The sequence below is a fragment of the Amblyraja radiata genome, chromosome 1, assembly GCF_010909765.2.
Source record: "Amblyraja radiata isolate CabotCenter1 chromosome 1, sAmbRad1.1.pri, whole genome shotgun sequence".
Taxonomy (NCBI): domain Eukaryota; kingdom Metazoa; phylum Chordata; class Chondrichthyes; order Rajiformes; family Rajidae; genus Amblyraja; species Amblyraja radiata.
The window spans coordinates 171,997,316-172,023,510 of NC_045956.1; the positions used below are offsets into that span (position 1 = coordinate 171,997,316).

Genomic DNA, 26,195 nt, shown 5'->3' on the forward strand with positions numbered 1-26,195 from the left:
ACCCGCAACCCCACCTATCTTAGTATCATCTGCATACTTACTAATCCAATTTACCACACCATCGTCCAGATCATTGATGTACATGACAAGCAACAGTGGACCCAACACAGATCCCTGTGGCACCCCACTCGTCACTGGCCTCCAACCTGACAAACAACCATCCACCATTACTCTCTGGCATCTCCCATTCAGCCACTGTTGAATCCATCTTGCTACTCCACCATTAATACCCAACCATTGAACCTTCTTAACCAACCTTCCATGAGGAACCTTGTCAAAGGCCTTACTGAAGTCCATATACACAACATCCACTGCTTTACCCTCATCAATTTCCCGAGTAACATCTTCAAAAAATTCAAGAAGATTAGTTAAACATGACCTTCCAGGCACAAATCCATGTGACTGTTCCTAATCAGACCCTGTTTATCCAGATGCTTATATATATTATCTCTAAGTATTCTTTCCATTAATTTGCCCACCACTGACGTCAAACTAACAGGTCTATAATTGCTAGGTTTACTCTTAGACCCCTTTTTAAACAATGGAACAACATGCGCAGTACGCCAATCCTCCGGCACTATTCCCGTTTCTAATGACATTTGAAATATTTCTGCCATAGCCCCTGCTATTTCTACACTAACTTCCCTCAATGTCCTAGGGAATATCCTGTCCGGACCTGGAGACTTATCCACTTTTATATTTCTCAAAAGTGTCAGTACTTCCTCTTCTTTGATCCTCATAGTTTCCATAGCTACTCTACTTGTTTCCCTTACCTCACATAATTCAATATCCTTCTCCTTGGTGAATACCGAAGAAAAGAAAATGTTAGATTTTATGTTAGTATATGTTAGATATAATGCAACCGCCAGCGTATTTCTGTGATCCACAACCTGGACAGATTACACGAGTATTAAGAAAGAGGAACGATTTATTTGGACAGTATCGGGAAACCTCTAGCTAACGGGAAGATTCATCTGATGGTGAGACAGTGATTGAAGATACCGAGATAGATTTTGATGTAACCGAAAGTTTACAAATTAAACTGTTCCCAGTAAGGGAAGGGCTGGGTACAGCGGATTCGACCAGCGCAGTAAGTATGAATAATCCCCGTGCCACAGATGTCCATACTCCGTGGAAGCCCCATGAAATAATGACAGTACTAAACTGAATCCCTGATAGGAAGAAGTCACCTGCTGCTTTTATAGATTATTTAAGAACCACAGTGCATGTAGATCATGCAGATACCCGGGATTTCCAGCTGAAAATACCAAATTTCTAGTAACCCCAGGAGACCCTACTTATGAAGCCTTGACAAATGTAGTAGTGGATGACAATGCAAGAGAAGAGGCTGTTTTAACGGCCCTTGCAAAAACGTTTCAGAAACCAAGTGATTTAGAATGAATTCTGGAAATAAAACCAGAAAAGGGCGAAGGAGCAGACGAATTTTTAGACCGTTTCTTTAAATTATGTATCGACCAATCAGGTGACTTAGATTATCAGAATGGAGCAAGTTTTCCACAGTATGGTGCTATCTTATTGAATTGTCTCCCCACTAAAGTAGCGGAATCAATTAAGACCAATAACAGGGACTGGTCTGAGAACCGAGCCAGTCAAATGGCCAGAGCTGTGAGGCACTATTGGAAGGAGGGTAGGAAACAGGAAAATTATCCTGTAACTAGAACAGAAAGTGAACGTTTGGCCAAGAAAGAAGTGCCAAAATCTAACTGAATCATGGACCCCCAGAGTACCAGCAAATTATGGATTGGGAGAAATTAGGGTTCCAGATTACTCAGATTATTATTACAATTATACTCCCAATTTAGAACCCATTCCTATGGAACTAAGGGGTAGAATAAAGCCAACCATATTGCCTAATCAATGCTACACTTGTGGGGGAATGGGACAATGGAGTCGAGCCTGTCCAACAACGGAGCAAGTGAGAGAGAGGGGTCAAAGAATGGATTTCCAGGATTATGAAGAAATTAGAGATAGAAACATTGAAACATAGAAATTAGGTGCAGGAGTAGGCCATTCGGCCCTTTGAGCCTGCACTGCCATTCAATATGATCATGGCTGATCATCCAACTCAGTAGCCCGTACCTGCCTTCTCTCCATACCCTCTGATCCCCCTAGCCACAAGGGCCACATCTAACTCCCTCTTAAATATAGCCAATGAACTGGCCTCGACTACCCTCTGTGGCAGAGAGTTCCAGAGAATCACCACTCTCTGTGTGAAAAAAGTTCTTCTCATCTCGGTTTTAAAGGATTTCCCCCTTATCCTTAAGCTGTGACCCCTTGTCCTGGACTTCCCCAACATCGGGAGCAATCTTCCTGCATCTAGCCTGTCCAACCCCTTAAGAATTTTATAAGTTTCTATAAGATCCCCTCTCAATCTCCTAAATTCTAGAGAGTATAAACCAAGTCTATCCAGTCTTTCTTCATAAGACAGTCCTGACATCCCAGGAATCAGTCTGGTGAACCTTCTCTGCACTCCCTCTATGGCAATAATGTCCTTCCTCAGATTTGGAGACCAAAACTGTACGCAATACTCCAGGTGTGGTCTCACCAAGACCCTGTACAACTGCAGTAGAACCTCCCTGCTCCTATACTCAAATCCTTTTGCTATGAAAGCTAACATACCATTCGCTTTCTTCACTGCCTGCTGCACCTGCATGCCTACTTTCAATGACTGGTGTACCATGACACCCAGGTCTCGCTGCATCTCCCCTTTTCCTAGTCGGCCACCATTTAGATAATAGTCTGCTTTCCTGTTTTTGCCACCAAAATGGATAACCTCACATTTATCCACATTATACTGCATCTGCCAAACATTTGCCCACTCACACAGCCTATCCAAGTCACCTTGCAGTCTCCTAGCATCCTCCTCACAGCTAACACTGCCCCCCAGCTTAGTGTCATCCGCAAACTTGGAGATATTGCCTTCAATTCCCTCATCCAGATCATTAATATATATTGTAAATAGCTGGGGTCCCAGCACTGAGCCTTGCGGTACCCCACTAGTCACTGCCTGCCATTGTGAAAAGGACCCGTTTACACCTACTCTTTGCTTCCTGTTTGCCAGCCAGTTCTCTATCCACATCAATACTGAACCCCCAATGCCGTGTGCTTTAAGTTTGTATACTAATCTCTTTTGTGGGACCTTGTCGAAAGCCTTCTGGAAGTCCAGATACACCACATCCACTGGTTCTCCCCTATCCACGCTACTAGTTACATCCTCGAAAAATTCTATAAGATTCGTCAGACATGATTTACCTTTTGTAAATCCATGCTGACTTTGTCCAATGATTTCACCACTTTCCAAATGTGCTGCTATCCCATCTTTAATAACTGACTCTAGCAGTTTCTTTACTACCGATGTTAGACTAACTGGTCTGTAATTCCCCGTTTTCTCTCTCCCTCCCTTCTTAAAAAGTGGGGTTACGTTTGCTACCCGCCAATCCTCAGGAACTACTCCAGAATCTAAAGAGTTTTGAAAGATTATTACTAATGGTAGTAGAGATCCTAGAGAATATAGAAATATCCGAGATCCCAGGAATTATGGGAGGTTCTTTAATTCATGGGAACCAAGAAGTCACACACCGTTCACTCAAGCCAACCCATTTTCTCAGTGCTGATTTACCAACCTTCCAGGAATTGTGGACGTGGAGACATGACCCCTACTCTAGAACCCCCTCAAGTATTTTACCAAAATGAACGAATTGGATGTACTATCATAGTAAAAACTGAAGATCATATAAAAGAAAATTGTAAGCAATCTTTTGACTGCCTGAGAAAACCCCTTAGAGCAAAGAACATTGTAAATCAAGGAGTTTGTTACATCTGTACACAATTAGGTAATTGGAGCAAGGAGTGCCCTGCGAGAAGACAGAATATAGCAGAACGGAAGAAAAATCAAGGGGCAATAAAGAAAGTAAGAAAAGGAACCCAGTAGCTGGTGTCAGAAGGAATGGGAACTAAGGAGAATTGAAATGGCACCAGGGAGAGAAGAAACAAGCTTATTGTGCAGGAGGTAAGGGAGTGGGGAAAGGAGCTATTGTACTAACTTGTTACTAAGTTTGTGCCTGCAGGACAGTATAATCGACAGCATACTATCTAGGGAGTGAGGTAAAGAATATACAGACCCCTTGAGAATGTGCAGAAGTCTGCTCAGGTAATGTAGCTCCCCAGAACCAGGAACCAACAAGAAGAAGGAAATGATACTGTCCTGTCCCTTTAAGACAGATCTGGGAAGGCCAACAGATAGAGGAAGCTGCTCCTCAGTATCCTCACTACTTTGAAACTGACATCAAGGAAGAAGAAAAAGATACCTACCCTAGTACCCAACTTTAACATCATCTTGCTTTTGATACCACAGAAGGAAAGGAGAGTAACACTATCCAATCTTTCCTAAAGAAACAACACAGACAACCTATTACGACTATTGGGATGAGCTCCACTTTAAAGAACTGAATTTGAATTTGAAAATAAACATTCCTCTGTGGTTCAGGGCAAAATACTTACTTTGCGCACAAATTTAGTTATAAATAAATTGATTTGAAAAGGGCTTATGGGGTATAGACTTAAAAATTATTAGAGAAATGACTAATGACTTGGCATTCTTCTCTTGTCTCACCCATAGGAGGATAATCGAAGATGGGAGGGGACTATTTAGTTGCTATCAAGAAAGGGACAAACCCGAGCGGATATCAGGAATTAAGACATACCTTGGAAACGTAACGTGGTAGTATAAAATGATGGGGTAGACTGAAAATTTATGAGTACCCCTCGGAAAGTCAATACTAACCATCTAGAAAGTACTCAGTGGTCAGGAAACTAGTATAAAAGAGAACCTCTATGGACTGAGAGCCGAGCCAACATACTAAGGAAGAAAAACTGGAGGAGAAGTCTATTGAATTAGAAGGAGAAACTTAAATGGGTGTTGAGATTGATATCTGATGTTGATGTATTTGACCGGTGGATCTAAATTGTTTAACTCTTGATAGTAAAGCGACTTCTATTATCAAGGTGGAAAGAGATTGTCCCTAGAATTGACATTCTTAATTGGATCTATGATGAAACTGACAACATATGGAAATTGATTGATTACATTTGAAAAGCTGGGAATTCCACAGGAATTGGAATAGAATTGTGTTATCAGCCACAATGCTGTGGAATGAGAAGGATGAGATGGACACTGGAATTTAGAATATTAAATTGAAGGCTGAGACTGAATTTGCTTGAATTGAAACATTTTTCATAGTTTGTTTTAAATAAGAGTCAGGCCTGTAGGGAAATCTGGACTGAACCCAGCTGAAATTTATTTGAGAAACCATCATCAGGTATACATATTATAACATCGTGTGAATACGGAGAGAGCTGATCCTAGGATAATGAAGAGTATGTTATAGAGTAATATGAATACAGTGATAGAGTAGAATATAATAGAGCAGAATAGTGAAATGGAAAAGGGATAGTATTGCAGAATTACAGTTAATGTATGGGGAAGCATTAGTACATGAGTGGTAACTTGCTTTGTCCCAAGTTTTTCAGGGGTTATAGGTACAACTATGGAAAGGGATAGAAGAATGGGCAACAACATAGATGGAGGGAATTCGCGCCCACGAAAACTCGGGAGGTGAAGACTCATCAGACAGAAATTGTGATGCTACGCCCATGAAAACTCGGGAAGCTTGGCAGGATTCTGGGAAGAAACATCATCATCTTGTTGTTATAAATAGATGGAGAATGTAATAGACACACATATGTATATCTGGTTATCTGATTATCTGACTATTTGGTTATCATAAACGATGGTTTATCATATATGATAAAAGGATGTAATGTTAATTATATATAACATATAACAATTTCAGCACGGAAACAGGCCATCTCGACCCTTCTAGTCCGTGCCGAACACGTATTCTCCCCTAGTCCCATATACCTGCGCTCAGACCATAACCCTCCATTCCTTTCCCGTCCATATAACTATCCAATTTATTTTTAAATGATAAAAACGAACCTGCCTCCACCACCTTCACTGGAAGCTCATTCCACACAGCCACCACTCTCTGAGTAAAGAAGTTCCCCCTCATGTTACCCCTAAACTTCTGTCCCTTAATTCTCAAGTCATGTCCCCTTGTTTGAATTTTCCCTACTCTCAGTGGGAAAAGCTTATCCACGTCAACTCTGTCTATCCCTCTCATCATTTTAAAGACCTCTATCAAGTCCCCCCTTAACCTTCTGCGCTCCAAAGAATAAAGCCCTAACTTGTTCAACTTCTCTCTAACTTAGTTGCTGAAACCCAGGCAACATTCTAGTAAATCTCCTCTGTACTCTCTCTATTTTGTTGACATCCTTCCTATAATTAGGCGACCAAAATTGTACCCCATACTCCAGAATTGGCCTCACCAATGCCTTGTACAATTTTAACATTACATCCCAACTTCTATACTCAATGCTCTGATTTATAAAGGCCAGCACACCAAAAGCTTTCTTTACCACCCTATCTACATGAGATTCCACTTTCAGGGAACTGTGCACAGTTATTCCCAGATCCCTCTGTTCACCTGCATTCTTCAATTCCCTACCATTTACCATGTACGTCCTATTTTGATTTGTCCTGCCAAGATGTAGCACCTCACACTTATCAGCATTAAACTCCATCTGCCATCTTTCAGCCCACTCTTCCAACTGGCATAAATCTCTCTGTAGACTTTGAAAATCTACTTCATTATCCACAACCCCACCTATCTTAGTATCATCTGCATACTTACTAATCCAATTTACCACACCATCATCCAGATCATTGATGTACATGACAAACAACAGTGGACCCAACACAGATCTCTGTGGCACCCCACTAGTCACTGGCCTCCATTATGGCCAAATTGGAGAGGCCAGGACACTAAAATTGAGTAAAGACTTCTGGGCTGCTAGGCCATTTGGTCAATTTAAATGTGCTTTCTGCAGAAATTCAGTATGCTGCAGAATGGTGCTAGTTTGTCTAAAGCCTAGATAAGAGCTGCAGGAAGAGAATGAAACATCTGCAGATCCTGACAATTAGGTGCAAATTGCAAGGAATGGTTTGGATGAATGCAAACCAGACATACACGTTGTATATAATGTTGCAAAGCTATACTTTGCTAGATGTTGATTGGATTAAGTATTGAGCCTTGTCTGGGTGTCTTGAATATCTGGGCTAATGTTGCTATGTTTGCTTCTTTTCAGAAGCACCTTTTGAATACATTGTATTAGTCACTGTATTATTGGGTTAGGGAAATGTCTATCATATACTGTGTTAATCGATATCTGTTATCGGACTGTAAAGAGACCACCCCATGTGGTTCGGCCCCTCAAGGTTCGAGGACGTATAAAAGACCGCTCCCACGAGGTTATGTGTCGATCTTCTGGGAGAGCGCTTAGGACTGTGTGACCTTCTGGAGTGTCTCTGCTTGAACGAGGCTGAAGAGGGCTTGATCAGGCAGATACGAGGATCAAACCCGCGGTAGTTAGGTATAGTAGTGGGAACTGTAATTGTGTTTTGTCAAAATAAAGTTTAGATGCGCAAGTGCTTGACAGTAATTATTGACTGAAACTAGACTGGGGAGAAGGTTAGAAAAAGTTATTTACAGTAATAGTCATCGGATTAATCATTGTACAGCTGATAATTGGGTACCTGGATCGTTCACTACTCTTAAGGCAGCATCTCTGGAGAACATGTATAGCCAACCGTTTGGGTCGGGACCAGACTGAATGTGGTGCGGAGGGGGGGGGGGGGGGGGGGAGGGGGGTGGGGAAGACAGCAAGAAGAGAAGAGGGGCTGGACAAAGCCTCGCAAGTAAGAGGTGAATATGTGCAAGGGAGGTTTTGATGGGCAGATGGTTAGACAAACGCCAGAGGAAAAGGGGGTTTGGTTTGGTAGTTATGTAAAATTGCAGAATTCAATGGTCATACCTTTTGGGTTATAAGATACATTAGCGGAATATGAGGTGCGGTTTGTCCAGTTTGTGTATGGCTTAACTCTGGCAACGGATGAGGCCCAGGACAGAAAGATCAGCATGGGAATGGGAGGAAGATTTAAAATGTTCACCAACTGGGAGATCCAGTAGGCCTTGACGGACCAAGCGCATGTGTTCAGCAAAATGCTTGCTGAGTCTACACTTGTAAAGGAGGCTACATCTGGAACACTGGATGCAGTAGATGAGTTTAGGGGTGGTGCACATCAACCTTTGTCTTTCCTCGAAGGATTTCTAGTATCCTTATTGGAGGTGAGGCTGGAGGTTTAAGGACAAATGTTACATGTTCTGTAGTATCAGGGGAAATTCCCTGGCAGTTTATGGTTTGGGTGTGAAGGGATGAGTGAACCAAGCTGTTGCTGAAGGAGCAATCTCTGGTTGCTGAGGGTGGAAAGGGGGTGGGGATGAGAAGCTATGACTGGTGGTGGGATCATGTTGAAGGTGGCGGAAATGTGGGAGAATGATATGTTGAATGCGGAGGCTGGTGGATTGAAAAGTAAGAGCCAGGGGAACTCTACCCTTGTTCTGTTTGGAGGAGGATGAACAAAAGCAGAACTACAGGACACAGACGATGAGGATTTCATCTATGACAGCAGGGGGTTTGTAAATGTGGCTTCTCCCTACTGATGTGAACAGGTAGGGTGAGTGCGCAGATGCATGGCAGATGCAGTTTAATGTGGATAAATGTGAGGTTATCCACTTTGGTAGCAAAACCAGGAAGGCAGATTATTATCTAAATGGCGTCAAGTTGGGAAAAGGGAAGTACAACGGGATCTGGGGGTCCTTGTTCATCAGTCAATGAAAGTAAGCATGCAGGTTCGGCAGGCAGTGAATAAATCGAATGGCATGTTGGCCATCATAACAAGAGGAGTTGAGTATAGGAGCAACAAGGTCCTTCTGCAGTTGTACAGGGCCCTAGTGAGACCACACCTGGAGTATTGTGTGCAGTTTTGGTCCCCTAATTTGAGGAAGGACATTCTTGCTATTGAGGGAGTGTAGCATAGGTTTACAAGGTTAATTCCTGGGATGGCAGGACTGTCATATGCTGAGAGAATGGAGTGGCTGGGCTTGTATACTCTGGAATTTAGAAGGATGAGAGGATATCTTATTGAAACATATAAGATTATTAAGGCTAAAGGCAGGAAACATGTTCCTGATGTTGGGAGAGTCCAGAACCAGGGGCCACAGTTTAAGAATAAGGGGTAAGCTATTTAGAACGGAGATGAGGAAGCACTTATTCACACAGAAAGTTGTGAGTCTGTGGAATTCTCTGTCTCAGAGGACGGTGCAGGCCGATTCTCTGGATACTTTCAAGAGAGAGCTAGATAGGGCTCTTAAAGATAGCGGAGTCAGGGGATATGGGGAGAAGGCAGGAACGGGGTACTGATTGGGGATGATCAGCCATGATCACATTGAATGACGGTGCTGGCTTGAAGGGCCGAATGGCCAACTCCTGCACCTATTGTCTATTGTCTATTGTCTGTTGACATAGATGGGTGCTTCACCTGTATCTCCTCTGTCTGTCCCTACGTACGTTCCCTGCAACCACAGGAGATGTTACCCCTGTCCCTCACTTTCATCAAGATCCAGGACCCAACATCAGAACTGGGAAACAGAGGGAAAAAAACAAGTGTGTTTATATAGTGGAGAATGTGGAGGAGCATGATGGATGGACCAAAGGGAATAACTGACAGGATGAGGCCATAATGTGAAAATGAAGGAGCCGTTCAGGTCAGGTTAAGCTTCCTTGAGTCTGCAATGTAATGTGTAGCGAACATTGAAGTGGTGACACATGCCAGGTTTCCAAATAATTAAAAAAGAAAAACAGAGCCAAAATGTTGATGTGAGGTAGAAATAACCAGATACTGTACATACTGAAAGAAAGAGTTACCTAAAGTTGGAGAATTCAAAATTGATTTCAGCAGGTTACCTTATCCCAAATGCCTGGATGAAAGATGAGGTGTTGTTCCTTATGCTTCTGTTGAGCCTTCCTTATTCTAACAGTAGAGTAAGCCACAGACAGAAAGATCACTTTGGGAGTGAATGGCATGTTTTGGATGAGTTATTGAGTTGAATAGTACACTTTGTTCTACTGCAAATTAACATCATTGCAATCTGAAACTCTATGACAGTGCACAATAGTAACATGAAAAAGCTGATGTAATGCCTGATGATTGTTTTCATATTTTTATGTAAACCTTGTAATTTTGAGAACATTTACAGGTGTCCTCTAGTAAAACCATGAAATAACATTTGAAAAATTATTTGTGTAATACATTTATTAATTTGAATTAAAATTATTAAACAGAAACATTGGTGGAGTTGTGGGTGGTGAAGTTGGTTGCCAAAATATACATCAGGATATAGATCAGTTGGAGATATGGGGGGAGATGCGATTGATGGCACTTAATCAAAAGAAGTGTGAGTTGTTGGACTTCGGGAGGTCAAATGTAGGGGGAAAGTATACAGTAAATTGTAGAATCCTTTGAGCATTGATGTGCAGATACACCTTGGGGTACAAGACCATAGTGGCCTGAAAGTGTCAATATCAGTAGATAGTGCGATAAAGAAGGTGTATGGCATGGTTAGGTATAGAATGTCATGTTGAATATTTATAGAACTTTTGTGTGACCACATTTTAATTTGTAGTTCTAGGAGGTTTTGGAGAGGGTGCAGAAGAGGTTTATTGGTGTATTACCTGGATTAGAGATTATCATCTATAAGGAGAGGTTGTCCAAATTTGGACCGTTTCCTCTGGTGTGTCAGGTGCTGAGGGGGGAAGTACAGATAATATAGCCTTTTTCTCAGGATGGAAATGTCAAATATCAGGGACCATAGGTTTAATGTGAAGGGAAAGTTGAATGCAAATATTCGAGGCAAGATTTTTTTGCATAGAGTGGTAGGTGCATGGAATGCACTGTTATGGATAGAGTTGGAAGCAGATATAATAATGACATTTAAGCGGCACTTGGACAAGCACCTAAAAAGGCAAGGAATCATTTGGAACATGGAAAGGAAGGGTTTGGAGGGATATAGGCCAGTCCAGGATAAATGGGGTTAGTTTAGTTGTGAGATCTTGGTTGGGCTGAATCAGTTGGGCCAACTGACCTGTTTCCATGATCTTCTTCTTGCGTATGGCGTGTACAGCCTAAAGTTGTAGGCCAACTTGTTCCATTTGATCTATTTGTTTGTGCACGTTGGGTTGATTGCATTAGTCAAAACAGGGTGGACCACGTGAAGGTTGCAACCTCCCACCCCGGTTCCATGGTGTGTGACTCTGACTCTATGAATAAAGGAGTATGTATCATCTGCAGGCAGATGGGAGTAGTTTAACTTGGCATCATGCAATTAACTGTTCACATGCTGTGCTCTTCTATATTCTATTTTTGAACAAGTCAGTTGTTATATCATGTGGTAGATATCTTATTATAGTCACATTTGAAATATGACAACTTTCAGACTTTTATAAACCGCAACTATATTAAGATTATAATTATAACAAATGTAGACTAATTCAGGATTTATATGAATGCTTTTGCAACAAATTATTTTGATCCATTTGCAAACACCCACCATGCTTACCTCTTTATAGGGTATGTTGAACAATTCCTGTTCCAGGTGTACACTGGCCATATCTAAGGAACTCTATCTCCACTACATTGACGATTGCATCAGTGCTACCTCCTACACCCATGCAGAACTCATGGACTTCATTCATTTCACTACCAATTTCCATCGTGGACTCAAATTCACCTGGACCATCTCTGATACCACCCTCCCCTTTCTTGATTTCACAATCTCCCGTACAGGAGATAGACTATTGTGTATAAAATCATGAGAGGAAAAGATCAGGTAGATGCGGTCTCTTGTCCAGAGTAGATGAATCAAGGACCAGAGGACACCGGTTTAAAGGGATCAGGGGGTATGGAGAGAAGGCAGGTACAGGATGATCAGCCATGATCATATTGAATGGCGGTGCAGCCTCGAAGGGCCGAATGGCCTACTCCTGCACCTATTTTCTATGTTTCTATGTAAAGTGAAGGGTAAAAGATTTAATAGGAATCTGAGAGGTAACTTTTTCACACAAAGGATGGTGGGTGTATGGAACAAGCTGCCAGAGGAGGCAGTTGAGGCAGGGACTATGCCAACATTTAAGAAACAATTAGACAGGCACATGGATAGGACAGGTTTGGAGGAATATGTACCAAACGTGGGCAGGTGGGACTAGTTTAGCTGGGACATGTTGGCCAGTGTGGGCAAGTTGGGCCGAAGGGACTCTTTCCACACTATGTCACTCTATGACCCTATGGTCGATGTCTATTATAAACCTTCTGACTCCCACAACTATCTAGATTAAACTTCTTCCCACTGCCTCCTGCAAAGATCCCTACTCTCAAGTCCTCCGTGTATGCCACATCTGCACCCAAGATGAGTTCCATACCAGGACATCCGAGATGTCCTAATTCTGTAAGGAACGGGGTTCCACTCTTCCATCATAGATGAGATCCTCACACATGTCTCATCAGTACCCTGCCACTCCGCTCTTGCTCCCCTCCCCCCCACCCCCGTCGCAAGAGACAGTGTCCCCCTCACCCTTACATTTCACCCCATCAGCCGTTGCATACAACACACAATCTTCTGACATTTTTGCCACCTCCAACGGGATCCCACCACTAGTCACATCTTCCCATCTCCACCCCTATCCGTTTTTCACAGAGACCGTTCCCTCTGCAAATCCATGGTTAATTCATCCCTTCCCATCCAAACCACCTCCTTCCCAGGTATCTTCCCCTGCAACTGCAGGAGAAGCAACACCTATCCCACCTCCTCCCTCCACTCTGTCCAGGGACCCTTACCTTTCAGGTAAGGCAGAGGTTTACTTGCAACACCTCCAATCACATCGGCGAGACCAAACGTAGACTGGGCAATGGTCTTGCTGAACATCTTCGCTCAGTCCATCTGGGCCTACCTGACCTCCCAGTTGCCAAACACTTTAACTCACCTTCCCATTCACACACTGACCTTTCTGACCTGAGCCTACTCCATTGTCAGAGTGAGATCAAATGCAAATTGGAGGAACAGCACCTCATATTTCGCTTCGGCAGTTACAACCCAGCGGTTGAGTATTGATTTCTCTAACTTCAAGTAACTCTTGCATCCCGTCTCTCACCGTCCCTCCCCCACCCTAATCGTTGTACTAGTTTCACTGTCATCCTTGTGAGTTTAATTGGCTGCAACTTGTTTTCACCTAGTCTGAAGAAGGGTTTCGACCCTAAACGTTGCCTATTTCCTTCGCTCCATAGATGCTGCCTCACCCACTGAGATTTTCCAGCATTTTTGTCTACCACAGCTAACAATGGCCTGTTTCCTTTATCATCATTACTTTTTTGCATATCTTTCTTTCATTTGTTCTATATCACCATATCTCTCCTTTCCCTTCCCTTTCCAAAAGAAGGGTCTTGACCCGAAATGTCATCTATTCCTTTTCTCCAGAGATATTGTCTGATCTGCTGAGTTTTGGGTCTATCTATCATTTTTCCTGCTATTTCTTCCCACATTTTAATTCGCCTTATTTCACCACATCACTAGTCGATAATAAATAGGATTAGTTAGTAAGTCTACACGTGGATTTTAAAAGTGACAGGGATTTATTTTATCAAAGTGAATAAAGATATATATTTTGTTTTGGTGTCATTTATTGCCCATATAGTTTGTGCAAAAAAATATCCAGGTTAGTGATTTGGTTGATTTGGTTTTTTTTAATCAGTTAAAATGAAAACAATCTAAGACATATTTATGAAGTCACAGACCAACTTGTTAGTGAAAGCTTTAGCTAGAATTCATTAAAATATAATTAGTTAATTGAACTTTATTTGAACTTTCAATTGTCACTTGTGGTATTATTTCAAGATAATTGTCACTTCTGCCCTAAAATATCTCTTATAATCAGTGTGAACTTTGCTAAGAGATTTATGCCTTCAATTTGGGTATGGTGCATTATGATGCTTCATGGATCAACACTTTCAATAGAAAAACACCGTGTTCAAAATAGTTTGAAGGATCTAAAGGCAGAATGGGATACATAAGAGAAAGTTGTGCTAGTGGGATTGAAACAAATAGTCGTGACATTGGCTAAATATTGTTTCTCTATTGTAATTCATTTCAATAATAGGATGTGGATGTTGCTGGAAAGACTGGCATTTATTCTCCACCCTTGAATGCTTCCTGAACGAAAAGACTTGCAGGATTATCTCAGAGGGCAACACAGAATTAATCACATTAGTTGGTTTGGAATCGCAAGCATGCCAAACTGGGAAGGCACACTCGGCTTATCATTACATATTTTACTTTCCTGTCTTGTTACTTTCTCTTTAACTTTCTAACTTTCCCCCTCACCTGTACCTTCTCCCCACTATTTAAATCTAAGCTTTCCATGTAACATCGGTAGTGGGGAAACTGCTAGAGTCAGTTATTAAAGATGGGATAGCAGCACATTTGGAAAGTGGTGAAATCATTGGACAAAGTCAGCATGGATTTACAAAAGGCAAATCATGTCTGACGAATCTTATAGAATTTTTCGAGGATGTAACTAGTAGCGTGGATAGGGGAGAACCAGTGGATGTGGTGTATCTGGACTTCCAGAAGGCTTTCGACAAGGTCCCACATAAGAGATTAGTATACAAACTTACAGCACACGGCATTGGGGGTTCAGTATTGATGTGGATAGAGAACTGGCTGGCAAACAGGAAGCAAAGAATAGGAGTAAACGGGTCCTTTTCACAATGGCAGGCAGTGACTAGTGGGGTACCACAAGGCTCAGTGCTGGGACCCCAGCTATTTACAATATATATTAATGATCTGGATGAGGGAATTGAAGGCAATATCTCCAAGTTTGCGGATGACACTAAGCTGGGGGGCAGTGTTAGCTGTGAGGAGGATGCTAAGAGACTGCAAGGTGACTTGGATAGGTTGGGTGAGTGGGCAAATGTTTGGCAGATGCAGTATAATGTGGATAAATGTGAGGTTATCCATTTTGGTGGCAAAAACAGGAAAGCAGACTATTATCTAAATGGTGGCCGACTAGGAAAAGGGGAGATGCAGCGAGACCTGGGTGTCATGGTACACCAGTCATTGAAAGTAGGCATGCAGGTGCAGCAGGCAGTGAAGAAAGCGAATGGTATGTTAGCTTTCATAGCAAAAGGATTTGAGTATAGGAGCAGGGAGGTTCTACTGCAGTTGTACAGGGTCTTGGTGAGACCACACCTGGAGTATTGCGTAGAGTTTTGGTCTCCAAATCTGAGGAAGGACATTATTGCCATAGAGGGAGTGCAGAGAAGGTTCACCAGACTGATTCCTGGGATGTCAGGACTGCCTTATGAAGAAAGACTGGATAGACTTGGTTTATACTCTCTAGAATTTAGGAGATTGAGAGGGGATCTTATAGAAACTTATAAAATTCTTAAGGGGTTGGACAGGCTAGATGCAGGAAGATTGCTCCCGATGTTGGGGAAGTCCAGGACAAGGGGTCACAGCTTAAGGATAAGGGGGAAATCCTTTAAAACCGAGATGAGAAGAACTTTTTTCACACAGAGTGGTGAATCTCTGGAACTCTCTGCCACAGAGGGTAGTCGAGGCCAGTTCATTGGCTATATTTAAGAGGGAGTTAGATGTGGCCCTTGTGGCTAAGGGGATCAGAGGGTATGGAGAGAAGGCAGGTACGGGATACTGAGTTGGATGATCAGCCATGATCATATTGAATGGCGGTGCAGGCACGAAGGCCCGAATGGCCTACTCCTGCACCTAATTTCTATGTTTCTATGTTAGAGTTATACAAGACTTTGGTGAGGCAGCACCTGGAATATTGTGGGTAGTTCTGTTACCATACTCTAGGAAGAATGCAAGTATGTTAACGGTTGGCGGTGCGACACTGTCTGTCTTTAAAAAAAAAATGTTGTCTAGTTAAATGTAGTTGTTGTGTTTATTTTATACTGTTTTTAACTGTTTATGTGGGGGGCGGCGGGGGGGGGGGGGGGGGGGACTTTAAAAAATCTCTTCCCATATATATAATATCTTATTAGACAGTGACATTCCTTCGACGGACTTACACAGACAAACATGGGAAAAAGAATTAAATCAAGTAATAACGAAAGATACTTGGGAAGAAAGTTTGCAACACATACATCAGTGTTCACTAAACGCCAGACATTCTCTAATACAATTTAAAGTAATACATAGGTTACATTATTCAAAAACAAAACTACATAAAATTTTTCAACATATCTCACCTATATGTGATAAATGTCAACATTTAGAAGCTACATTATCTCATATGTTTGCTAACTGTATAAAAATTAAAAAATTCTGGGTAAATATTTTTAGTATAATATCTAAAGTAACCAGCACACAATTGGACCCAGATCCAAAATTAATAATACTTGGAATATTAGAATTAAATCAAACACTTAGAACAACACAAAGAAACTTTATTGATTATAGTTTAATAACAGGAAAAAAATTAATTCTAAAATTTTGGAAAGGCCCTACGGCCCCCACAATCAAAATGTGGATTATAGAAATGACGGAGACCTTAAACGTGGAAAGAATCAGATTTTCCCTGTTGGACAAACAGGAATTATTCGTTGGAACATGGTCTCCTTTTATTGATTATTTAAAGGGTCAGAATGGTTCAGCACAGGAACCTGACTAGCACGCGGGCTAAAGAATGGATGAAATACTATACTCTGAAATGTACGAATATATCTCGAATGAAGTCTTTTTTATTTTAATAAATTTTTCCATTCTTCTTTAACTATCTTTTTCCTTTTTTTCTTTTTTTTTGTTTTTGTTTTTGTTTTTCTTCTTTTTCTTTTATTTCTTTACTTCATCTATCTCTTTAGTTCTATCTAGTTTAAAAAAAAAAAAAAGGCAAAAAGTATTGGAGACAATGTAATAATAATTGACAATATTATCAATTCAAAAATGTAAGTGTAATGATGTAAATGTACCTATGTACCTATGTACCTATCTCCAATAAAAAAATATTTAAAAAAAAATAAAAAAAAATCTCTTCCCTGCACGGGAGACCCGACCTTTTTCCTGTCGGGTCTCCGTTGTCGTTGGGACCTAGCACCGTGCAGCGGCCTCCAGCCGGAACGACCTGGGGGCTCCAGTCGCAGAGCCTGCGGAGCTGCGGACTTACCATCATGTGGCTGGCCGGCCTCGGAGCGTGGGGAGCGGTGGTGGCTCGCTGCTGCGGCCCAACCCCGTAGCTTGGAGGCTCCAGCTGCAGCCGCAGGTCCGGAGGACTGGGACATCGGGAGCTCGCAGGTCCGGGTGAGAGACCGCTTTCCGGAGCTACCGCAACGCAACTTCTCCATCCCGTGTCGCGGGGTTGGAACAACCCGGGGCTGTGCATCGCCCGGCGCGGTTTTAATGGCCGCGGGACATTCCAACGCCCGCCGGGGTCTCCAACATTGTGACTTTTGGGCCTGGAGCGGGGCCATACATCGCCCGGCGCGGCCTAAAATGGTCGAGGGACTTACCATCGCCCGCCTGGGGCTTCAACATCAGGAGAAAAATGGAGAGCAGGGGAGAGAAAATACTTTGCCTTCCATCACAGTGAGGAGGAGGTTCACTGTGATGGATGGTTGTGTGAATTGGTTGTGTGTCTAGTATGAATCGTTTTTTTGTTTGTATGGCTGTAGAAACAGAGTTTCGTTTGAGCCTCACTGAGGTTCAAATGACAATAAATATTGTATTGTATTGTAGAGGATACAGAAAAGGTTCACAAGGATGTGGTCTAGACAGGAGGTTTTGAAATATGAAAAACTGGTAAGACTGTTTTCCCTGGAGTGAAGGCTGAGGTGTAACCTTATGGAGGTTTATAAAATCATGATGCTCATTGATATGTTGGATTGGGCGGAGTCTTTTTCCTAGGAAAGAGGAGTCTAAAACTACAGGTGTACAAGGTGAGAGGGAAAAGATTTAAAAGGGACATGAAGAGCAACTTTTTCACACACAGGGTAGTGTGCATACGGAACAAGTTGCTAGAGGAGGTGGTAGAGGAGGTGAAGGGAGGAAGAAGAAAGGTAGGGAACAATGAGGAAAGGGTGGAGCAGGGAGGGAAAGAAGGATCAAGGTGAGAGGGATGATGAGAGGTTGAGGGAAGCTATGAGGGAGCATGTTGGTAGCCTGATTGTCATACTATTGAAAGTTGTGATTAAAACGTTGATTTATTCATATTTTTTTTAATTCACATTCCCAACGGGAAGTCAATTCTGAATCAGAAACTGCACAATATGTGATTTTTAAAAATATTCATATTTTGGAATTCCTTAACAAATATGGTCCATTGGCATTAAAATATTTAACATTTGCTTTGAAACATAGTAATATAATCTATTATATTGTAATCTACATTTAATTCATGTTCTGTTAATTGTTTGAAATAATAACTTTCTATCCATCACTGAATTGACAATATTACAATGTGTTTGTTCTTCAGTAATTATGCTTTAAAAGTGCTAGAATTGCAATTGTATTTTTTCTTTTCATTTACTAATAGGAAATTAAAATGTTAGATAGACTGAAGCACAGCAACTGCAGAATAATGAATAAATAGCATGGAACTGGGCAGTGAAGGTTAGCAATTAGTATTGGGGTACCAGAATGAAAGAGAGTGAGAATTTATGACTATTTATCTATGAGGATAAATATGAGCTTTTATCTATGAGGAGAAAAAGTGTAGGCTGAGGTGTAGTAAAGACAGGGGAGATTTCATAGAGATATACACATTTTTGAGGAGCGTAGAGGGTAGAGTAGAAAACATTTCTCCATCCAGAGGTATTAAAAACTAGGACATTGGCTTGGGGTAAAGGAAAAGATGCTTGGAGGCCATCTGAGGAAAAGTTTTTTTTCACCCAAATTCATTTTTCATTGCCTGAAGTGGGTACTCTAAAAATATTTAACATGTTTCAGGATGAGCACTTGAATTGCCAAAACATGGAAGGCTCTTAGCAGGTCGGGGAAATGGAATTAGTATGGATGGGTAATTGATGCTCAGCATAGACAAGGACAGAAGGGTCTGTTTCTTTGTTGTCTTACTCTTTGACTCAAAAGGGAATCTACCTTTAAGATTATTTACATTGGAAACTGAAAGTTCTGCAATCTGGAGCAGTAAATGATCTGCAGGAACACAGCATGTCAAGTGGCATCCGTGGGTAGAAATAAATGTTTGATGGTTTGCTTTGACTCAAGAAGTGAGTTTGACGAAGTGTGTGGATCTGAAATGTTGTCGATCCAATTCCCTGACTTCCGGTGGCGCTATGGAGGAATAGAGGTCCGCGCCACCTAGCTCCACGCAAAGTTGATTGAAAAAGGGGAGAAAAAGAACGGGACTGACCTGCTGATAATGCAATTCTATCCACAGATGTTGCCTGACCCACTGAGTTCTTCCAGCACGTTTGTGATTTGCTCACAATTTTGTTTTTAATCAAGATTCCAGCATCTGCAATCTCTTGTTCCATTATCGTATCATCATTTGTCTATCTTACACGTGTAACCTTGACACTATAGGCTTTGAATTTTTCTCTGTCTTGAATAATTCAGGCTGAGGCAATAGAAACATTGACTGTCTATTAGGAATGACAAAAGTCCACAAACAAAAGTAGAAAAATACAAGCCCCCTCAGAGTCTCACTGAACTGCAGATGCTGGAATCTTGAGCAAAACACACAGTGCTGGAGGACCCCAGCTGGCCAGGTGATGTTTTGGGTTGGGATCCTTCTTCAGACTGATTGTAGTGGGGGGAGAACACTGGTAAAGAGAGTGGGGGTGGTTCAAAGCCTGCCAAGTGATAGGTGGACTAAGGTGAAGGGTTTGATTGGCAAATGGGTAGAGTAAGTGACAGAGGCTAAAGATGAAAAGGAGGTGGAAAGGGTCTCAGATAAGGAAGGCAGACATTGACATATATTTGATTATCATGCAAATGGTGCTATTGGTACAAAAAAAAATTTGAAGAAAATTGGCTAATATTGTAATAATCATGGAGGGCAAATTTAGCCGATTATGCTGTCAGCGCTTGAACTGCAGTTGTGCTGTCATTGCAATAATTCTGCAGCCTTGATAACAAAGTAAATGAGCACATTTGATAAGTGTATTTAAAACATATTCAGAAAATTACAGAAATTTACAGCATAAAAGCATACCTGCCAACTAGTCCGATTTTATCGTAATTGTTCCGGTTTTAGGTTAAAAAAAGTGTGAAATATCGGAACAGTATGATTTTGAAATGAGGGGAAAAAAACGGCCAATCAACCGCTGTCTCTAAGGAGGTTGCATCCACTCACCGACCAGCTTCGCTTAAAATTCCCGTCCAGTCAGCCGCTGTCTCCAAGGGCATTGTGTTCAATCACATAATGCGCTGGTCACTTGGCGGCTCCGAGGGGCGTTGCGGCCAATCACCGACCAGCTTCCCTTACTAAAGCAGAAGCTGTCTGCAGCCAAAATCACTTTTCCCTTGCATTCTGCACACAGTGTTAGGCAAGGAAAGGGGGAGAGGGTGCCTTCGGCGCTCGCACTCCGTCAATCCGTGCACTCAGAGTAAGATTTTTCATTTTCAAATGTTGGCAGGTATGTTAAAGGAAGTAATTCAATCCATTGTGTCCATGCGCGCCAAATATAGAGCCATTTACATTACTCGTCCTCAATCCCTTGCCTTGAAGGGGTTGACTGTACATAAGGGTTTCAGATTCCAGCTCTATTTCAGGCAATGTGTTCCATTCCGCCACCACACTTCGTGTAAAAAATCCTCATCTCAATAAAAGTTTCTTCATCCTCACTGTCTATGCCTCAGTTTTGTACAGCTCAACCATATCTTCCTTGTTCCAAATAAAGCAACTGCATTTCAATCACTGCCTCATTACAATAATTCTACAGCCTTGATAATATTCACATGCATTGTCTTTGTACCTGTAGAAAGATGAGATCCCATTCATAGATACATCTGAGATGAGTCTCTGATTTTCAAGTAACAATAAATTAACCAAGGGAGGATGTATAACAGTGATTTTTGCAAGTCAGTTACATTATCCTTGGAGGAAGGAGAGTTTCTCTAGGTTGTTACAAACAAAAAGAAGCCAATCATGACCTCCTTATTTAAAATTCAAGGAGTCGACTGGTCTTTCTGTGTTTGACAGTATTATATAATCCTTATTAGTCCGATAGATTCCGTTTCAGATTCATTAGCTCAGGGATAACGAGAGGATTTGATATTATCTTCCCAGTGCCAGCTGTTGACAGTTGATTCTGCATGATTGCAAGGTTCATATGGGACAATGGATACTGACGTGTCACAAAATAAGCAGTACAGAGCCTTCAATTGGCAACTGATCAATATCTAAGTGATAAAGAGTAAGATGTTTTTTAATTGGTTGCTCTGACTGACAAATAGGCACTTTGATACAAATTTGAACGTAGTATTGACTCATTGATGCGAAGATCAAATGATTCCTTAAGTTAAAATTTCCGCATCTCGACTAAAATGCAAGGCGCAATGTTGACTGTATAATGTCACATACTTGCAGCGCACACTCCAATTTTTACTTTGGATCACAATTACTTTTCCAATACTTTTTTGCAGAATGTTCATTGTCAATGGAATATCAAAAATCTGCAGAGACTGGAAATTTGAAATGAAAATATAATGCCACAAACACTCAGTAGGTTAACATTACAGGTCAAAGATTTTGTCAGAACTGTTGAAGGGTCGTGAAATTGCCTGAAATGTTAACAATTTTTTCACACATGGCTCCTAATTGCTAAGCATTTCGAGCATTTCTACTAATTTGATTTCTTATTTATTTATCAAGTTACTATGGTTCTACTTTGATTTGTAGTTGGTGAAATTGCTAGATTAGAACTACTGTCAAGATTCGATTACATTCAAATTCACAGGTTAGGTGGCATCAATTAATTGATTCAGCATGAATGTTGTGGGTATTTAGAATTCATTTCTAAGATGGAGAACAAGGGGGTTCTCTGTCAAAAACACATTTTCCCTCTCAATTTTAACAAAAAGATTCTAAATGACCCACTGTGAACATCTGATCTCAGCAATCAAGTTTGATTTTCCATGTTTGTCATGTTTACATGAAACAAGAAAGTAACTGTCATTTGTGATGGGCAGTTTGTACAGCTGTCAACGGCAGAAAGAAGTGTTTGAAATGGAAAGCCTCATTAGAAGTGCATAGCTTGTAATGAAGAAATAAAATGTTGGGAAATTAATTTGTTTTAAAATTTCCCTCTAAGGTAACTACTCTTGTGAATACAAGTAGCAAGGGCCCATCAAGTAAAAAGAAAGGTCGCTCCAAGAAAGCACATGTATTGGCTGCTTCTGTGGAACAAGCAACACAAAACTTTCTGGAGAAAGGTGACCAGATTGCGAAAGAGAGCCAAGATCTGAAGGAAGAGCTACTGGTGGCTGTGGAAGATGTACGGAAACAAGGTTTGTATTTTTTGTCGAGGGAATGTTAACGGATTGTTTAATGGGATCGAGTTTGAAGAAGATGGGTACAAGATTGGAATGTTGACTTGAAATGCATTCTTATGGGCATTTTATGTAAGGGGAACTCTCCTCACCTGTAAACACCAATAACATCCCCTCTCACATACCACCTATAACCCTCTTCCTCTCACATATCATCTATAATCCCCCACCACCTGTATCCTCTGAATAATGTTCTCCTCAAGTCTTGATCTTGACATGCCACTTCACGCATTACCTGTGAAATTCCAGCTGATTAGTTGAGTTTGCAGATATCAAGACGCCAGTATTTAAATTTCTTTTGGAAATTGCGAAATATATTAACAATATTAAATGCAACAAAATGATGGACCAGTGAAGCATATTTAGAAAATCCACAGGTAAAAACTGTTGTATTACAAAAACACAATCATGAGAATTTTCTGATTAATTATGCTTCACTTATTAACAAACCTACAAACCTGTATGTCTTTGGAGTATGGGAGGAAACTGGAGAAAACCCACGCCGATCACGGGGAGAATGTACAAACACCGTACAGAGAATAACATGTAGTCAGGATCATACCATGGTCCCGAGCGCTGTAAGACAGCAACTATACTGCTGCACCACTGTGCCACACATAAATTAATAGAATTTTAGCAATAGACAATAGACAATAGGTGCAGGAGTAGGCCATTCGGCCCTTCGTGCCAGCACCGCCATTCAATGTGATCATGGCTGATCATCCCCAATCCGTACCCCGTTCCTGCCTTCTCCCCATATTCTCTGACTCCGCTATCTTTAAGAGCCCTATCTAGCTCTCTCTTGAAAGCATCCAGAGAACCTGCCTCCACTGCCCTCTGAGGCAGAGAATTCCACAGACTCACAACTCTCTGTGAGAAAAAGTGTTTCCCCGTCTCCGTTCTAAATGGCTTACCCCTTATTCTTATACTGTGGCCCCTGGTTCTGGACTCCCCCTACATCGGGAACATGTTTCCTGCCTCTAGCGTGTCCAAACCCTTAAAAATCTTATATGTTTCAATAAGATACCCTCTCATCCTTCTAAACTCTAGAGTGTACAAGCCCAGCCGCTCCATTCTCTCAGCATATTACAGTCCCGCGATCCCGGGAATTAATCATGTAAACCTACGCTGCACTCCCTCAATAGCAAGAATGTCCTTCCTCAGGTGTGGTCTCACTAGGGCTCTGTACATCTGCAGAAGGACCTCTTTGCTCCTATACTCGACTCCTCTTGCTATAAAGGCCAACGTGCCATTCGCTTTCTTCACTGCCTGCTGTACCTACATGCTTACTTTCATAGACTGATGAACAAGGATCCCCAGATCCCGTTGTACTTCCCCTTTTCCCAACTTGACACCATTTAGATAGTAATCTGCCTTCCTGTTTTTGACACCTGTTTTTGATAACCTCACATTTATCCACATTAAATTTCATCTGCCATGCATCTGCCCACTCCCCCAACCTGTCCAAGTCACCCTGCATTCTCACAGCATCCTCCTCACAGTTCACACTGCCACCCAGCTTTGTGTCATCTGCAAATTTGCTAATGTTAAAATTTGCAAAAGTTTTACAAAAATAGTTCAGGTCATTTGACACATAATTTATATCTGTTTGATATCATTGTATCTGTTTGATACCCCACCCCCATGAACTGTCTCCCTCGGATGGTCACGTCGCACATCGACCCGGCACAGACACAATTGCACTTTAGACTGTTTTGACTGTTTCACTGTTTCACTGTTCTTGTTATAAATCATGTTTCTCGGAGTATCTAAATCTAAATTTTATTAGTTATTTAAGTTATGACACCAGATGGAAGCTGCATACCAAATCTCGTTGCACATATGTGCAATGACAATAAAATATATTATCATTATTATTATTATTATTATTATTATTATTATTATTATTATTATTATTATTATTATTATTATTATTATTATTATTATTATTATTATTATTATTATTATTATTTAAGGTCATAATGTTGGCTTCTGAATTTCGGCAAATCAAGAAAATAAACTGCAGATAATCGAAATTCGAATAGAACAAAAACATCTGAAAACACTTAGTTGCTCTGTCAAATTATGTGGACAGAGAAACCTATTGGGACTCAGTATGAAGGGTCCCAAGCCTGTAATGTTAACTGTCTCTCTTTCCACAGATGTTGCCTGAGCTAAAGTGCATTTGATGCACTTTTTCCTTACAATTAGAAGAGATTCTCGTACTATAGTGGTATGAAGAATGTAGGTTATAGGAGAGAAGGGTAGAGGAAGATTTTCAACATTCTGGTAACTAGATGTCCGTATGACTATGTAGTCATAGAAACATAGAAACATAGAAAATAGGTACAGGAGTAGGCCATTCGGCCCTTCGAGCCTGCACCGCCATTCGATATGATCATGGCTGATCATCCAACTCAGTATCCCATCCCTGCCTTCTCTCCATACCCCCTGATCCCTTTAGCCACAAGGGCCACATCTAACTCCTTCTTAAATATAGCCAATGAACTGGCCTCAACTACCTTCTGTGGAATTCTCTGCGTAAAAAATGATTTTCTCATCTCGGTCCTAAAAAACTTCCCTCTTATCCTTAAACTGTGACCCCTAGTTCTGGACTTCCCCAATATCGGGAATAATCTTCCTGCATCTAGCTTGTCCAACCCCTTAAGAATTTTGTAAGTGTCGTTGGGAGGTTACAGTGTTACAGGCATTGTAAGTTGGGAGGTTACAGTGTTAGATGCATTGTTTAGTTCACATTTAGTGTACTGTGTTTAGTTTTGATCACCCTGTAAAAGGAAACATTTTGTTAAGTTGGTAAGGGTGCAAAAAACAATTGCAAGGATGTTTAGTTTAGTTTAGTTTATTCTCTCGTGTACAGAGGTATAATGAAAAGCTTTTGTTGCGTGCTGACCAGTCAGAAGAAAGACAATACATTATTACAATCGAGCCATTATGTGCACATGATAAGGGGATAACATTTTGTGCAAGGTAAAGCCAGCAAAGATCGATCAAGGATAGATCAAGGATACCAAAGAGGTAGATGAGGTAGATAATAGTTCAGCATTGCTCTCTGGTAGGATGGTGCCAGGACTAGAAGGCCTGAGCTATTGGGAGAGGTTGAACAGGCTAGGACTTTATTCATTTGAGCACAGGAGGCTGAGGGGTGATCCTATAGAGGTGTATAAAAACATGAGGGAAACAGATAGGGTGAATGCACAAAGTCTATCCCCAGAGTAAGGGAATCAGGAACCAAAGGACATATGTTTATGGTGAGAGGGGAAAGATTTAATAGGAACCTGAGAGAACCCCCCTCCCTCCCCCCTTCCCCTCCCCTCTCCCCCCCCCTCCCTCCCCCCCCCCCCTCCCCCCCCCCCTCTCCCCTCCCCTCTCCCCCCCCCTCCCTCCCCTCTTCCTCCTCCCCCTCCCCCCCTACATCTCCCCCCCATCCATCTCCCCCCCATCCATCTCCCCCCCCCTCCATCTCCCCACCCCTCCCCCCTGGAAATCTGATCAAAAATGCATTCTCCAAATTTCTGTCATTAAAGATATATAAATGGTAAGTTAAAGTGCGATTTTTCCAAAAATAATTTGGTGCACCATTAGCTTTACTCTATTTTGAACAGTAATGGCCCTGTC

At 41.5% G+C, this 26,195-nt stretch overlaps 1 protein-coding gene across 2 annotated transcripts in view; it reads left to right on the top strand.

The window, feature by feature from the left end:
* The window catches only part of ctnna2 (catenin alpha 2), a 1,182,272-nt gene that overhangs the window by 97,761 nt on the left and 1,058,316 nt on the right, over positions 1-26,195 (top strand). For both annotated transcript variants that reach the window (XM_033035440.1, XM_033035446.1), the window contains exon 3: positions 22,322-22,517. In XM_033035440.1, the coding sequence (XP_032891331.1) occupies positions 22,322-22,517 (196 nt within the window). The remainder of the gene's footprint in view (positions 1-22,321; positions 22,518-26,195) is intronic.